The sequence below is a fragment of the Chlorocebus sabaeus genome, chromosome 6 (assembly GCF_047675955.1).
Source record: "Chlorocebus sabaeus isolate Y175 chromosome 6, mChlSab1.0.hap1, whole genome shotgun sequence".
NCBI lineage: Eukaryota > Metazoa > Chordata > Mammalia > Primates > Cercopithecidae > Chlorocebus > Chlorocebus sabaeus.
In genome coordinates, this window is record NC_132909.1 from 2,780,888 (window position 1) to 2,796,715 (window position 15,828).

The 15,828-nt window shown below is 53.2% G+C and overlaps 1 protein-coding gene across 4 annotated transcripts; it reads left to right on the forward strand.

The window, feature by feature from the left end:
- The first annotated feature begins 10,892 nt into the window (after positions 1-10,892).
- ZNF579 (zinc finger protein 579) lies at positions 10,893-15,010 on the forward strand. 4 transcript variants are annotated; one of them, XM_007998174.3, is made up of 4 exons: positions 10,893-11,006; positions 12,171-13,819; positions 14,088-14,238; positions 14,387-15,010. In XM_007998174.3, the coding sequence occupies exons 2-4, from the start codon at positions 12,173-12,175 to the stop codon at positions 14,479-14,481; spliced, it is 1,893 nt and encodes a 630-aa protein (XP_007996365.3). In that variant the 5' UTR covers positions 10,893-11,006; positions 12,171-12,172; the 3' UTR covers positions 14,482-15,010. The 4 variants fall into 4 exon arrangements, with proteins under 4 accessions (XP_007996365.3, XP_007996364.3, XP_007996366.3 ...); XM_007998173.3 differs by lacking the exon at positions 14,387-15,010 and having other exon boundaries at positions 14,088-14,377; XM_073015907.1 differs by lacking the exon at positions 14,387-15,010 and having other exon boundaries at positions 10,902-11,006; positions 11,711-13,819; positions 14,088-14,377.
- Positions 15,011-15,828: the final 818 nt, after the last annotated feature.

A 15,828-nucleotide genomic window follows, 5' to 3' on the forward strand; every position in this document is an offset into this window, starting at 1 on the left:
TTCAAAGCTTTGAATAGTACATGACCTTTAAAATTAGAGTCGGTTTAGGCCAGGCTCGGTGGCTCACACTTATAATCCCAGCACTTGGGGAGGCCGAGGCGGGCGGATAACCTGAGGTCAGGAGTTCAAGACCGTGCCTGGCCAACATGGCGAAACCCCGTTTCTACTAAAAATACAAAAATTAGCCGGGTGTGATGGCACATTCCTGTAATCCCAGCTACTCGGGAGGCTGAGGCAGGAGGATCTCTTGAACCTGGGAGGCAGAGGTTGCAGTGAGCCGAGATCGCACCACTGCACTCCAGCCTGAGGGACAGAGCGAGACTCTGTTTCATAAATAAATAAATAAATAAAATTAGAGTTGGTTTCAATCAAAATGAGCCCTGTCCCTTAAATACATGATCCACCTCCAACAGATAGACACGCCCCCTAGAAACTAGACACGCCCTCTAGAAGCCACCAGTCTTATAGGACACACCCCTTGGAAACCAAACCGCCTCATTAGAGGCATGTCGGAGAAGAGGCCCCGCCCTTTAGACGCTGCCTTAGACCCCACACCAGACCCCAATAACAGGACCTGTTCATCAGAGAATTGGGGGTGGGGGTGCCTTCAGACTGTCTCCTGCTCACTGCATTGCGTTCCTATACTGAGTACAGGAACTTATTCCAAGTCAGGCACTGGAACTCCCTGTGGGGATCATCCCGGCCCTCCAGGGGTTTACCTTCTGTCGTGTGGGCAACAGGCATGGAGAAAAGAGGAATCAAATAAATGTAGAAAATAATTTCAGATCGTCATGAGCATTCTGAAGGAAATAGGTAAGGGTGGTAAGAAAGTGAATGGGCACCTTACTCACTTTCTATGCCACCTTAGATGGTCCACGTGGGCTTCTCAGCGGAGGTGGCATTTGATCTGAGCCCTGAAGGGTAAGGGTGAGCAAGGACTGCCCAGGAGAATGCCCAAATGGACACAGGAGGAAAGTGAGCTCAGGGAGGGAAGGATGAGATGAGGTTAACAGGTAGGTAGAGGAGGTTACATCACAGCGAGCCAGGCAAGCCAAAATAGGTGTTTGACTGTGTTCTCTGGGCGATAGGAAGCAAAGTGTTCATCGAGGAGGGACGGGACTGCCCTTGCACCTTATCAAAATCCCTGTGGCTGATGAGTGGAAACGAAGCTGCAGGACGCAGAGTCAGGAGACTGCAGCACTCCTGCAGTCCAGGAGAAATTTGTGGGAGCCTAAACCAGAGTGACGAACAGAAATCATGCCTGTAACCCCAGCACTTTGGGAGGCCAAGGCGGGAGAATCGCTTGAGCCCAGGAGTTTGAGACCAGCCTAAGCAACATAGTGAGACCCTGTCTCTACTAAACATAACAAAATAAAACAAAAGAAATGAGTGGATTTCAGATGAACTCTGGAGTATGAATGCAGAGGACTGGTTGTGTGCATGTGTGTATTGGTTGGGGATGAGTGTAATGGGAAGGGAGAAGTCAGGAGTAAATCGCTGAGTGGTGGCATTTTTTATTAAGACCAGAAAACTGGGGGAGGACACGTTTAAGTAGGGGTTTAGGAGAATCAAAGCCTTCTGCCCTGGAGTTCCTTAAGATTTTTTTGTTTGTTTTTGAGACAGGGGCTCACTCTGTTGCCCAGACTGGAGTGCAGTGGTATGATCTCAGCTCCCAGCAACCTCCACCTCCTGAGTTCAAGAGATTCTCATGCCTCAGCCTCCCAAGTAGCTGGGATTACAGGTGTGCACCACTACACCCAGTTAATTTTTGTATTTTTAGTAGAGATGGGGTTTCAACTTGTTGGTCAAGTTGGTCTCGAACTCCTGACCTCAGGTGATCAATCTGCCCACCTCGGTCTCCCAAAGTGCTGGGATTACAGGTGTGAGCCACTGCACCCAGCTGGTTTCTTAAATTAAATGCCCTATAGGTTGCCATTCTCAAATACCGAACATACGTATATCCTGTGATGCAGTAATTCTACTGCTAGGCATAAACGCTAACTCAAGTCCCTCTGCACCCAGAGACGTACAAAAACATTCATAGCAGCAATACTATCAACCCCAAACTCATGACAACCAAAACGTCCATCAGCAATACAGTAAATAATGATGGTATATTATGCAATAGAATACTATACAGCAACCAGAATGAATGAGCTGCAGATAAACACAATATCATGAATGAAAGTTACAAAGACACAGGACCCAAAAAGCCAGAAACAGAGCATGATTTCATTTACATAACATTCAGGTCAGGTGCAGTGGCTCACGCCTATAATCCCAGCACTTTGGAAGGCCAAGGCAGGAGGATTGCTTGAGTCTAGGAGTTTGAGACCAGCCTGGGCAACATGGCAAGACCCCATCTCTAGTAAAAATACAAAAAATAGCCAGGCGTGGTGGCGTGTGCCTGTAGGCCCAGCTACTCGACGGGCTGAGACGGAAGGATCGCTGGAGCCTGGGGTGGGGGGATGGAGGTTGCAGTGAGCCAAGATGATGCCACTGCATTCCAGCCTGGGCAACAAAGCAAGACCCTGTCTCAAAACAAAACAAAACAACCAAACAAACAAAAAAAAGCAAGCCCATTATAATGCACATAAAACTAAACTGTAATATTGTTAAGGATACATTGTCAGTAGTAAAGCATATAAAAAAGCAAGGACAACATTGTCCTATAAAACTCAGAATAGTGGGCTCGACAAGTTAAGCAGGAGGGGATATCCTGGAAGTTTCCAGGGTTGCTGATAGCTGATAAAGTTCTATTTCTTAATCAGATGATCATTTTATAATTATTTATTCAATTGTGTGTTTGTATTGTGCCTTTTTTCTCTGTGTGTCTTATATTTCACAAAGAAAATATTTTAGTCTGGGTGAGTTGACTCACGTCTGTAATCCCAACAATTTTGGAAACTGAGGCAGGAGAATGACTTGAGCTCAGGAGTTCGAGACCAGCGTAGGCAATATAGTAAGATCATGTCTCTACCAAAAAAAAAAAAGAATGAAAAAGAAAGAAAGAGAGAGAGAGAGAGAAAGAAAGAAAGAAAGAAAGAGAGAGAAAGAGAGAGAGAAAGAAAGAAAGAAAGAAAGAAAGAAAGAAAGAAAGAAAGAAAGAAAGAAAGAAAGAAAGAAAGAAAAGAAAAGAAAAGAAACAGCGTGGTGGTGCACGCCTGTAGTCCCAGTTACTTGGGAGGCTGAGCTGAGAGGATCACTTGAGCTCAGGAGGTCGAGGTTGCAGTGAGCTATGATCGTACCACTGCATTCCAGCGTGGGCGACAGAGAGAGACCCCGTCTCAAAAATAAAAAATAAAACCGAACCTGGTGGCTCACGCCTGTAATCCCAGCACTTTGGGAGGCCGAGGCAGGCGGATCTCCTGAGTTCAGGACCACCCTGGGCAACAGGGTGGAATCCCGCCTCTACTAAAAATACAAAAATTAGCTGGGCATGGTGGTGCACGCCTGTAATCCCAGCTACTCGGGAGTCTGAGGCGGGAGAATCGCTTGAACCCAGAAGGCAGAGGTTGCAGTGACCCGAGAACACGCCACTGTCACTCCAGCCTGGGTGACAGAGCAAGACGTCCGTCTCAAAAGAATACATAAATAAATAAAAATTTAAAAATTAAATATAAATGAAAAAAGAAAGAAAAAGGAAAATTTAAAGGAAGAAGACATGTATTCTGGGAGGAGAAAACAAGAGTTTAGCACTCCAGGCAGACTTTTTGAATGGAGATCCACAGTTGCCTATTTGAAAAAGCTCAACCTTTGGGAATAAAATCAGCTAAACCTTAGAGATATTCCTCTCCACTCTGCAACCGACACTCTAAAACCAGACACGCTTTCTGGTTTAAACAAAAAAAAAAGAAAAGTATCTTCTTTCGAGAAACAAGGCCCGCCCACTTCGAAGCAGGCACCGCCCCCAGGGACAAGACCCGCCCACTCCGAGACCGGCTTAGAGACAGGCTCAGCCCGGGAGATGCGCACTGGAAAGGCGCCAGCGTTGCCATGGAGATGGCCGCCGGCTAGGGAGTAATGAATAGGGACCTCGCGAGGCTGAGGTTCCCACCCACCTCACCTGCACCACAGTCCTTTCTCTTCTGGGGCGGTAACGAGAAGGACTCATCCCATTTCCTCAGTGTCTCCCAAGTGCCCGGTGCTGGGCTGGACACTGCACCGAACGCGTCACATAGTGGCCCCATTTTATAGATGCGCTGACTGAGGCTGGGGGGGGGGGGGGCGGTGGGAAGCGAGGAGAGGACAGGAGCGGGAATTTTACCCTGAGGACGATCTCAACCGTTGCAAAACATTAATTACTAGCCAGACGCCGGCGACTCACATGCCTGTGTTTGGCGAGCTGATTCCTGCGTGCAGACCTTGGAGCCAGCCAGCCCCCTGCACGCTTGCTGGAGCGGGCGTCTTCCCCGGGCCCCCGAGCCTTCTTCCTTTCAGGGACGGCCTCACATCCTAATACCGAAGCCCGAGACCGCCTCACTCCTCCCACCCTTCATCCCTTTTTATTCATCCACAAATGCTTGTTAAGCCCCTTGTCTGTTCCGGGCAGCCACCTGTGGGCAGAGCCGTTAAGCACACAGGCAAAACAAGCCCTGCCCTCGCGGAGTTTTTATTCTAGTGTGAGGGGAGATAGGCAATCCACAGGACATTCACACGTTGCCTAGTGTGTCTTCGTGATTAAGTACCATGTTAAAAATTAAAGGCCGGTGCAGTGGCTCACACCTGTAATCCCAGCACTTAGGGAGGCCGAGGCGGGAGGATCACCTGAGGTCAGGAGTTCGAGATCAGCCTGGCCAACATGGCGAAACCCCGTCTCTACTAAAAACACAAAAACGAATTAGTTGTGTATGGTGGCGGGCGCCTGTAATCCCAGCTACTCGGGAGGCTGAGGCAGGAGAATCGCTTGAACCCGGGAGGCGGAGGTTGCAGTGAGCCGAGATTGCGCCACTGCACTGCACTCCAGCCTGGCGACAGAGCGAGACCCTGACTCAAAAAAAAAAAAAAAAAAAAAAAAAAAAAAAAAAAAAAAAATTAAGGCAGGGTGAAGGCTAGAGGGTGACGGGAGGCTATTTTAGCCTGGGTGGACAAGACAGGTGTCTCCAGCGAGCTGTAGGAGTGAGGGACGTAAGGGAAGCTGAATGGAAACCTCGGGAGGGCTTTTCAGGCCGGGGCAACCGCAAGTGCAAAGGCCCTGACTCCGAACAGAGCAGAGAGGGCGGTGAGACGCGGAGAGGGAGGGAGGAAGAGAGGGAGGAAGGAAGGGAGGGAGGGAGGAAGGAAGGGAGGGAAGCCCCGGGGTCCAGGCAAGCAGGGCCTTGGGGGCTGGGGCGCACGTGGGAGTCAGAAGGGAAGCTCTGGGTTTTATTCCGAGGGAGATACGGAGCCAAGGACGGGAGAGTCTTGGGCTCAGCAGTGAGTTGATTTCTGGGTCCTGGAGGCTGGACGGGAGGGACAGGGGCTGGAAGCAGGAGAGCCAATGAGGAGGGGGAGACGGTGGAACTGGCATCCGGGAGTCCCGCCCTGAGCCAGTCAGCGACAAGCCCCGCCCCCTGCCCCGGGAGCCGCCTTCGCAGCCGGAGGTCGTGGGGCCCAGGACCCCCTCCAGCACCTGGGCCTGCGCCCCGCCTCCTCCCGGCTCCCCGCCTCGGTCTCCCCCGCATCCGGCCCGGCCTCCACGCGGGTCCCACAGGAATTTCTCTAAAACACTAATCGGATCATGTGACTCTCCTGCTTAAAACCTTTTCAATGGCTTCTCAGTGCACTCGGAATGAGTCCAAGCTCAGCCTGGACTCGGAGGCCCGGCACGGTCGCTGGGTGCAGCTCTGGCCTCTCTCCGCCACACTGGCCTCCTTTATGCCCTAATGCAAGACCCCCAACCCCACCCCCGCCATGTGCTGGGGAAGCAGAGCGCAAACCCCCTTCTATGTGCTGTGCTCTCTGCTTAAAGTTTTCTATCACCTCCATTCCTGAATTCATTCTTCTTCCTCCTCCTCCTTTTCCTCCTCCTCCTCCTCCTTCATCTTTCAAGGCTTCAAAATGTAGATGATAAAATAGTACACACATCCTTGGTATATACCCAAAAGAATTAAAAACAGCTGCTCAAACAAAAACTTATACACCAATGTTTCTAACAGCACTCTTCGCAATAGCCCAAAGATAGATGCAACCCAAATGTCCATCAACAAATGGATAAACAAAATGTAGGCGACAGCGGCCCTCCACATCCGTGGTTCTGCACCCTCAGATAGGAGGCTGTAAGGGACTCGATCACCCATGGATCTGGAATCCCAGGAGAGTCCTGGAACCAATCCCCTTCGGACACCGAGGGATGACTGCACTCACGCAGAGGAATACTATTCAGCCACAAAAAGGAATGAAGCACCGACTCATGCTAAGGCACGGATGAACCTTAGAAACATTACACTGGCCAGGTGTGGTGGCTCATGCCTGTAATCCCAGCACTTCAGGAGGCCGAGGTGGGCTGGTCATCTGAGCCCAGGAGTTCAAGACCACCCTGGGCAACACGGTGAGACCCCATCTCTACCAAAAACAAAAATTAACCAGGCATGGTGGTGCATGCCTGTAGTCTCAGCTATCTGGGAGGCTGAGGTGGGAGAATCGCTTGAGCCCTGGCAGTGGAAGTTGCAGTGAGCCGTGATTGCACCAATGCACTCCTGCCTGGGTGACAGAGAAAGACCCTGTCTCAATTTTTAAAAAGGGGGGGGCAATATCCTTTGTGGGGGAGGGGGAGAAACTTTTATGCAAAGTGAAAGAAGCTAGTCACAAAGGAACACATGTTGTATGATTCCATTGATATGAAATGTCCAGAATAGGCAAATTCATAGAGACAGAAAACTGATTATTAGTTGACAGGGGCTGGGGATAGAAAGGAGTGTGGGAATGACTGCTAATGGGCTTAGGGTTTGTTTGGGCTGATGAAAAAGTTCTGGAACTAGGATGGACACGGTGGCATACGCCTGTAATCCTAGCACTTTAGGAGTCTCAGGCAGGAGGATTGCTTGAGACCAGGAGTTCAGAACAGCCTGGGGAACAAAGCAAGACCCCATATGTGAAGGAAGGAAGGAAGGAAGGAAGGAAGGAAGGAAGGAAGGAAGGAAGGAAGGAAGGAAGGAAGGAAGGAAGGAAGGAAGGAAGGAAGGAAGGAAGGAAGGAAGGGAGGGAGGGAGGGAGGGAGGGAGGGAGGGAGGGAGGGAGGGAGGGGAGAAAGAGAGAGAGAGAAAGAAAGAAAGAAGAGAGAAAGAAAGAAAGAAGAAAGAAAGAAAAAAGAAAGAGAAAGAAAGAGAGAGAGGGAGGGAGGGAGGGAGGAAGGAAGGAAGGAAGGAAGGAAGGAAGGAAGGAAGGAAGGAAGGAAGGAAGGAAGGAAGGAAGGAAGGAAGGAAAGAGACTCATGCCTGTAATCCCAGCACTTTGGGAGGCCGAGGCAGGAGGATCACCTGAAGTTGGGAGTTTGAGACCAGCCTGGCCAACACGGAGAAACTCTGTCTCTACTAACAATACAAAATAAGCTAGGCGTGGTGGCGCATGCCTGTCATCCTAGCTATTTGGGAGGCTGAGGCAGGAGAATCGCTTGAACCCGGGAGGCGGAGATTGAGGTGAGCTGCACCATTGCACTCCAGCCTGGGCAACAAGAGTGAAACTCTGTCTCAAAAAAAAGAAAGAAAGAAAGAAAGAAAGAGTTCTGGAACCAGGCAGTGTGGATAGTTGTGCAACATTTACTTAATGCCATTGAGCTGTGTGATTTAAAATGGTTAAAACTGTAAATTTTAAGTGTATTTTACAAAAAAAAAAAAAGTTAAAATACACACACCTATATTCTGACTACCAGCTTTGAACTATTAGGGATACAAATGACTCCCCACACACCACCCCCTCCAAGATCTGATTGCCTCTCCTATCTCAAACATAACTTATATATTGAATTTGGTGCTTATTATTACCACAGATATTTTCAGACTCTTATTTCATGGTATACATTCTTTAAAATATAGTATTACAAACAAGGTGCTTTTAAAAACCATGCTCCTAGTCTGGGCATGGTGGCTAATGCCTGTAATCCCAGCACTTTGGGAGGCTGAGGTGGAAGGATTGCTTGAGCTCAGGAATTTCAAGACTAGCCTGGGCAACATAGTGAGACCCCATCCCTATTTTATGTATGTATTTATTTATTTGAGACGGAGTCTCGCCCTGTCGCCAGGCTGGAGTGCAGTGGCACAATCTCGGCTCACTGCAACTTCCGCCTCCCAGGTTCAAGCGATTCTCCTGCCTCAGCCTCCGGAGTAGCTGGGATTGCAGGCGAGCACCACCATGCCCAGCTAATTTTTATATTTTTAGTAGAGACGGTGTTTCACTGTGTTGGCCAGGCTGGTCTCGATCTAATGACCTCGTTATCCACCCGCCTCGGCCTCCCAAAGTGCTAGGATTACAGGCGTGAGCTACCGCGCCCGGCCTTTTATTATTTTTTTTTAAATCATGCTTCTGATCCACTATCATTTCTCCTACCTGTTTGTGAAGTGGAACTTCTTACTGAGACTCACTGGATTTGGAAACTTCTAGTACCTCACTTTCATCCTCTGTGAAAGGGAAAAGTAATGTTACCTACTTCATAAAGCCAGGAGTAAATGGGTTCACATTTGTAATACACTCACAAGAGGAAGCTATTAGTTTTCATTTTATTTATTTTTATAATCCCCATGTATTTCTTTTTCCTTTACTTTTTTTTTTTTAAGATGGAGTTTTGCTCTGTCACCCAGGCTGGAGTACAATGGCACTATCTCAGCTCACTGCAATCTCCGCCTCCCAGGTTCAAGCCATTCTCCTGCCTCAGCCTCCTGAGTAGCTGGGATTATAGGCAGGTGCCATTATGCCTGGCCAATTTTTGTATTTTTGTAGAGACAGGGTTTCACCATGTGGGCCAGGCTGGTCTTGAACTCCTGGTCTCAGGTGATCTGCCCACGTGGGCCTCCCAAAGTGCTGAGATTATAGGTGTGAGCCACCATGCTTGGCCTCCTTTACTTTTTTGAGTATATAGCACATTTGCACGGTTTCAAATTCAAAAAGTACGAAAGGCTGGGCACAGCGGCTAACGTCTGTATTTCCAGCACTTTGGGAGGCCGAGGCAAGTGGATCGCTTGAGCCCAGGAGTTCAAGCCCAGCCCAGGCAACATAAGGAGACCCCATCTCTACAAAACATACAAAAATTAGCCTGACATGGTGGCATACTCTTGTAGTCCCAGTTACTCAGGAGGCTGAGGTAGGAGGATTGCTTGAGCCCGGGAGGTCGAGGCTGCAGTGAGCTGAGATCACACCACTGCACTCCCTCCAGCCATCCTTGGCAACAGGGAGATTTCATCTCAAAAAACCAAAACCAAACCAAAACAAAACAAAACAAAAAAACAAAAAAACAGAAGGATAGAGTGTAGTAAATTTCTGTGCTGGAAGTTAGATTATGTTGCCAATTTCAGTTTCTTCTCTCTTGTTCCAGTTCATCTGGACACAATCCCAGAACACACACAAGCCCAGAACACACACAAGCCCAGAACAGGCTGCAGGCTGTACTTGACCTTCTATTTTTCTCTTCTACAGGTTATCACTTGGAGACTTACCATATATTCACACGGTGAGCTTCTTTGTTCTTTTCTATGGACACCTAGTATTCCACTGGGTGGATCCGTCATGATTGATTACTCAAATCTCCTACAGATGGGTGTTTAGATTGGTTTCAGCTGTTTGCAGTGATCTGCAGTAATGCAATGATTAACCTAGTGCAGACATTATTTTGTGCAGTTCTGAGTAGATACTTCTGAAGAATAAATTCCTGGAATTGCTGGCTCGGTAAGAGTGTTCCAAGTTCTACTTGCCCCAGCTGGGTATGAAAGGACCTGTTTGCTCACACTCTCCTTAGCACTGTTTGGCAGGAATGTAACCTTAAACAAACAGCGTCAAACTGCGGGTATACCCCTGCAGAATGCCTTTTCTGCTCCAGATTAGGTTTTTGAGATGTGGCCAGGTTGGTTTCATTCTGCCAATTTCAGCTGAAACATTGCTGCCTCCAGGAAGACCTCAGGAATCAGCTCCTCCCAGTGCAAGCTCAGTTCAGTGCCTTCTGATCTCTGCATTCCCATAGCAGTTCCCTGCCTCGGAGCACACGTTCCCCCACACGCACTCCAGAGTGATTGATCCGTGTCTATCTGCCTTCCCCATCAGACAGTGAGCCCCTATTTTTGCCACGGTGGCTCCAGCACCAAGGACAGCGCCAGCCCATAGTAGGTGCTCAGTAAACAGTGGTTGCTAAGGTCCCAGTGAGTATGCGTATATGTAGGCAAATATATGCAGACTGGTCCGTAGTAAATATTCAGTAAATATTGGTCGCTTTGGGTCAAATGAGTATATGCAGGGACTTATCACAAAGGGGGAAACTGAGGCTCAAAGTGGGAGAATCCTTCACCCAGACAGCCAAGGGAAGGCTGGAGTCAGGTTCTGATCCAGAGTGCCGGTACTTTCTGAAGCTTCTGTCACTGCTTCATTCATCTTCCTCCCCTGGCCGCCCCCCTGGCTTGACACAGTGCCTGGCACAGACAGGACTTGATAAATGTGTATTTGTTGAAGGAATGAATGAATATGTGTGTGTGTGTGTTGATGAGCCGGGGGGTAGCTGGACCCAGCGTCCCAGGCCCTCAGCACCCTCTGCCCTCTGGGAGCCCAGGGGACAGGCCCCCAGCCCCCTCCCCTCACAGGACCCTGTAGTGCAAGCTGCCCGCCCTCCCCTCTCCAGATCCCCCGTCCTCCCGCTTCCGGCTTCCCAGCCAGTCTTTCCTTTTTCAGGCTCCGATGAAGGCCAGGTTTCCGGGGGGAAGGCTTAGGCAGTGACACCGAGCCCAACCTCCTCCTCCACCCCCCACCACGCTCAGGCCCCCTCCCTCCCCGCCACCACCGTCCGCGTTTGGCCGGCCGTGGGGAAGGAAGAAAGGAGCCAAGGAGGCGAGGTAAGAACCCGGCCCCAGCGACCAGGGCCGAGCCCCAGGCCCAGGGCTGAGAAATCCTCAAGGCCTCGACCCGGCCCCAATTCTGCTTATCATGCCTTCGGGGAGCTGCAGGCTTGGTCTAGAGGAGATTGGCCCCCCTCTAGGACCTGGGACCCTGACCCCCACCAACCTCCCTCCCGGGTCCAGGGGTCCGGCCCTCAGCCGCCTCCTCCCTGGGGATTCCCTGCAGCTGGGTCCCCAGCCCCCGCCTCCCCCTTGTCCTAGGAGCCCAGCCCCCTCCCCAGCCCCTCCTACACCGGGACCCAGGAATCCATACCTCCTCCATACCCGAGTCCAGATTCCCCCATCCATCATGACCTGGACCCAGGAGTCTCAGTTCCCAGCTCCCACCCCCCTCAGCCCCAAGACTCTGGGCCCCTAGCCCCCTCCTAACTCAGACCAGAAGTCTGAACCCTCCTACTCCCTGACCTCTCCCAGCCCCTGGTGTCTGGGAACACACTCTATTTCCGGGGCCTACTGGCTTCGAATCCCACCCCCTCCACTCAGGCCCCATGGGCTGTGTCCCAGCCCCTCCCAAAACGTTCAGCCTGGCCGGGGGGCCTGGAGCAGAAGCGGTTCGCTGACTTTGTCCCCCTCCGTGCCTCTACCCAGTTCACTCCCTCTGTGTCTCTGTCTCCCTGTCTCCCCGTCTCCCCGGTCCCCAGCCTGCCACTGCTCTTCTGATCTCTGTGCTTGCACTATCTCTGCCTCTGGGTCTCCAAGTCTCTTTGTTTCCTCTTCTCTGTGTCTCTGTCTCTCTGCTGGCTATTCCTCGCTCTTCTCTGTCTCTTCTCTGCTCTGCCTTTCACCACCCTGTCTTTCTGTGTCTCCTGGTCTCTGTCTGTCCATCCCCACTTCTCTGTGTCTCCCATCTCTGCCTTCTCCTGTCTCTATTCCCTGCTCTGTCGCTCTGTCTCTGATCTCTCTCTTCCTGTCTCTCCATCTCTCACCTCTCCTCTGTGTCTCTCATCTTTGTCTCTGTCTCATCTCTCTCTCCCCTGGCTGAATACCTGGCCCTCTCTGCCTCTCCATCTCTGACTCTGTCTCTGTTTCTCTCTCTGCCACACCCCACGCACCTCTTTTTATCTCTGCCCCGCTTCCCATCTCTCCCCTCTTTCTCCACAGGCATGGATCCGCAGCCTCCTCCACCGGCCCAGGGCAGCCCACCTCACCGTGGCCGAGGCCGTGGCCGTGGCCGAGGCCGTGGTCGAGGCCGTGGCCGTGGCAGGGGAGGCGCTGGAGCCCCTCGGGCGCCCCTGCCCTGCCCCACCTGCGGCCGCCTCTTCCGTTTCCCCTACTACCTCTCCCGGCACCGGCTGAGCCACTCTGGGCTCCGGCCCCATGCCTGCCCGCTGTGCCCCAAGGCCTTCCGCCGGCCGGCCCACCTCTCCCGCCACCTGCGCGGCCACGGGCCCCAGCCCCCGCTGCGCTGCGCCGCCTGCCCCCGCACCTTCCCGGAACCCGCCCAGCTCAGGCGCCACCTGGCTCAGGAGCACGCGGGCGGCGAGGTAGAGCTGGCCATCGAGAGGGTGGCCAAGGAGACGGCTGAGCCCAGCTGGGGCCCGCAGGACCAGGGCTCGGAGCAGCCCACCACGGCTGCAGCGGGGGCCACGGAGGAGGAGGCGGCCGCGGCATGGCCTGAGACGTGGCCTGCGGGGGAGCCGGCCACGCTGGCAGCGCCCACCAGCACCGCGGAGCCCCGGGAGTCGGAGTCGGAGGAGGCCGAGGCTGGGGCGGCAGAGCTGAGGGCCGAGCTGGCGCTGGCGGCCGGGCGGCAGGAGGAGAAACAGGTCCTGCTCCAGGCGGACTGGACGCTGCTGTGCCTGCGCTGCCGCGAAGCCTTCGCCACCAAGGGCGAGCTCAAGGCGCACCCGTGTCTGCGCCCCGAGGGCGAACAGGAGGGTGAAGGGGGCCCTCCACCACGCCCCAAGCGACACCAGTGCTCCATCTGCCTCAAGGCCTTCGCCAGGCCCTGGTCCCTGTCGCGCCACCGGCTGGTCCACTCCACCGACCGCCCTTTCGTGTGCCCAGACTGCGGCCTGGCCTTCCGCCTCGCCTCCTACCTCCGCCAGCACCGCCGCGTCCACGGCCCGCTCAGCCTGCTGGCCCCGCTGCCCGCGGCGGGCAAGAAGGACGACAAGGCCTCAGGTGCACGGAACTCAGCCAAGGGGCCGGAGGGGGGCGAGGGGGCGGAGTGCGGGGGTGCCTCGGAAGGGGGAGAAGGCGGGCAGAACGGAGGCGACGCCGCCCCGGCCCGGCCCCCAGCCGGGGAGCCCCGCTTCTGGTGCCCAGAGTGTGGCAAAGGTTTCAGGCGCCGGGCGCACCTGCGGCAGCACGGGGTGACCCACTCAGGAGCGCGCCCTTTCCAGTGCGTGCGCTGCCAGCGGGAGTTCAAGCGCCTGGCCGACCTGGCGCGCCACGCACAGGTGCACGCAGGCGGCCCGGCACCACACCCGTGTCCCCGCTGCCCGCGCCGGTTCTCGCGCGCCTACAGCCTCCTGCGCCACCAGCGCTGCCACCGCGCAGAGCTGGAGAGGGCCGCCGCGCTGCAGGCACTGCAGGCCCAGGCCCCGCCGTCGTCGCCGCCGCCGCCCCCGCAGCCCCTGAAGGCCGAGCAGGAGGAAGAAGGGCTCCCGCTGCCCCTCGCAAACATTAAGGAAGAGCCGCCCTCTCCGGGGACCCCACCCCAGTCCCCACCGGCTCCCCCTGTCTTCCTCAGCGCCTCCTGTTTCGACAGCCAAGACCACTCAGCCTTCGAGATGGAGGAGGAAGAGGTAGACAGCAAGGCTCACCTGCGCGGGCTGGGGGGCCTGGCCTCCTGACCTTCGCCGCCCTGCCCTCCGCCGCTCCGCCTGAGCTCCCCGGTTTGCAGAATGGAGGAGGGAAGTTGAAGGAGCCACCTCCTCTGTCTACCCACCCGTCCCCTTCACGCCCTTGACACTAAGGAGTGGGGGGCCCTGGACTGCCCCTCCCTCTCCCATCGCCCGCCCCCAGAACCCCTGATGCTGGTTAGGAACCGCTCACCCCAACATGTGTCTTAAGGCAGGACGACTTGGAAAAAAAGGCGGCGGACAGTTGGCCAGAGGGATGGAGACTGGTGGGGACGCCCCCGCCTGCCTGTCCCCCGTTACACACACTGGACACCATCACCTGTTTGGAACTGCCAGACCCTGGGGGTCCCCAGTGAGCAAAGGTCTGTCCTTGTCCCTTTGTCTGTCTGTGAATAAATGTGAGTTCGTGAAACCCACGAGAGCGAGGTGTTCTGTGGAGGTGGGGCAGGCTGGGGGCGCTGGGGCGAGTCAGCATTTGTCCAGCCAACTCTGAGCTTGGGTTCGGAGCAGGAAGGACACAGATGCATCAGAAAATATGTGGCCCTCAACCAAGCAAGAAGCCGGTGAAGGCTGGGTTGAGAAGAAACAGGAATGTGAGAAGATAGATCATCGTCACTGCTGCCCTGTGGAAGCTCTGCGCCAGTTTCTCAGTCAACCTCTACCACACCCTTACTCTGTGTCAGCGGTGGTACTAGGCACTGAGGAGAAGGAGTCCAATACCCTCCTCTGAAAGAGCTGGAATTCTAGCCCTGCATTGGCCAACATACCTTTTTTTTTCCTAGAAAAGTTTCCATAACCTTTCTTCCCTCATTCTGTTGCCCAGGCTGCAGTACTGTAGTGCGATCATAGCTCACTGCAGTCTCAAACTCCCAGATCCAAGCAATCCTCTTGCCTCAGCCTTGCAAGGAGCTGGGACTACAGGTGCATGCCACCACCCCCAGCTGATTGTTTAATTTCTTGTAGAGACGGAGTCTTGCTATATTGCCCAGTCTGGGAGAACTTTTTGTGATGATGGGATATTCTACATCTTCACTGTCCAATATGGTATCCAGCAGCCACACATGGCTATTTCCATTTAAATATAGAATACGGAAATGTAAAGTCATTAAGATGAAATAAATGTAAAAGCTCAGTTCCTCAGTCACACTTTTTTTTTTTTTGAAAGAGAGTTTCACTCTTGTCACCCAGGCTGGAGTACAATGGCACGATCTTGGTTCACTGCAACCTGCACCTCCCAGGTTCAAGGGATTCTCCTGCCTCAGCCTCTTGAGTAGCTGGGATTATGGGAGCCCACTACCACACCTGACTATTTTGTTGTATTTTTAGTAGAGACGGGGTTTCACCACATTGGCCAGGCTGGTCTCGAACTCCTGACCTCAGGTGATCCGCCCGCCTCAGCCTCCCAAAGTGCTGGGATTACAGGCATGAGCCACTGCGCCCGGCCTCAGTCACGCTGTTTCAAGGGCCAAAGAGCCCCATGTGACTGGTGGCTGTCCATACGGGACAGCACAGATCTAGAACATTACATCATTGAAAAAAGTCCCAGCAGAATGCAATACAGCACCAGGTATAAGGGCTACCAAGAGTAAACCACCAGACAGTATGATGGCAGAGCAGGACTTGAGGGTCAGGACTTCTCTGGTGAGGTGATGTTTGATTTGAATGAAGATGGAGGGGGGATCAGGCATTAGAAAGAAACATCCATGAGAAGACAACACCAGAGAAAGAAAAAACGGGCAAGGGCTAGGAGGTGGGTACTACAGGTTTGTTTTTTTGTTATTGTTTTGGTTTTTTTTTGACACAGCATCTTGCTCTGTTGCCCAGGCTGGAGTGCAGTGGTGCCATCACAGCTCACTGCAGCCTCAACCTCCTGGTTCGGGGGATTCTCCCTCCTCAGCCTCCCAAGTAGCTGGGACTACAGGTGTGCACCATCATGCTTGACTAATTTGTAT

Excerpts from the sequence above, each read along its gene's own strand:
- ZNF579 (XM_007998173.3), top strand. The coding sequence starts at position 12,173 with ATGGATCCGCAGCCTCCTCCACCGGCCCAGGGCAGCCCACCTCACCGT. Across the intron at positions 13,820-14,087 it reads TCGAGATGGAGGAGGAAGAG|GCAGGACGACTTGGAAAAAA; the intron begins GTAGACAGCAAG and ends ATGTGTCTTAAG.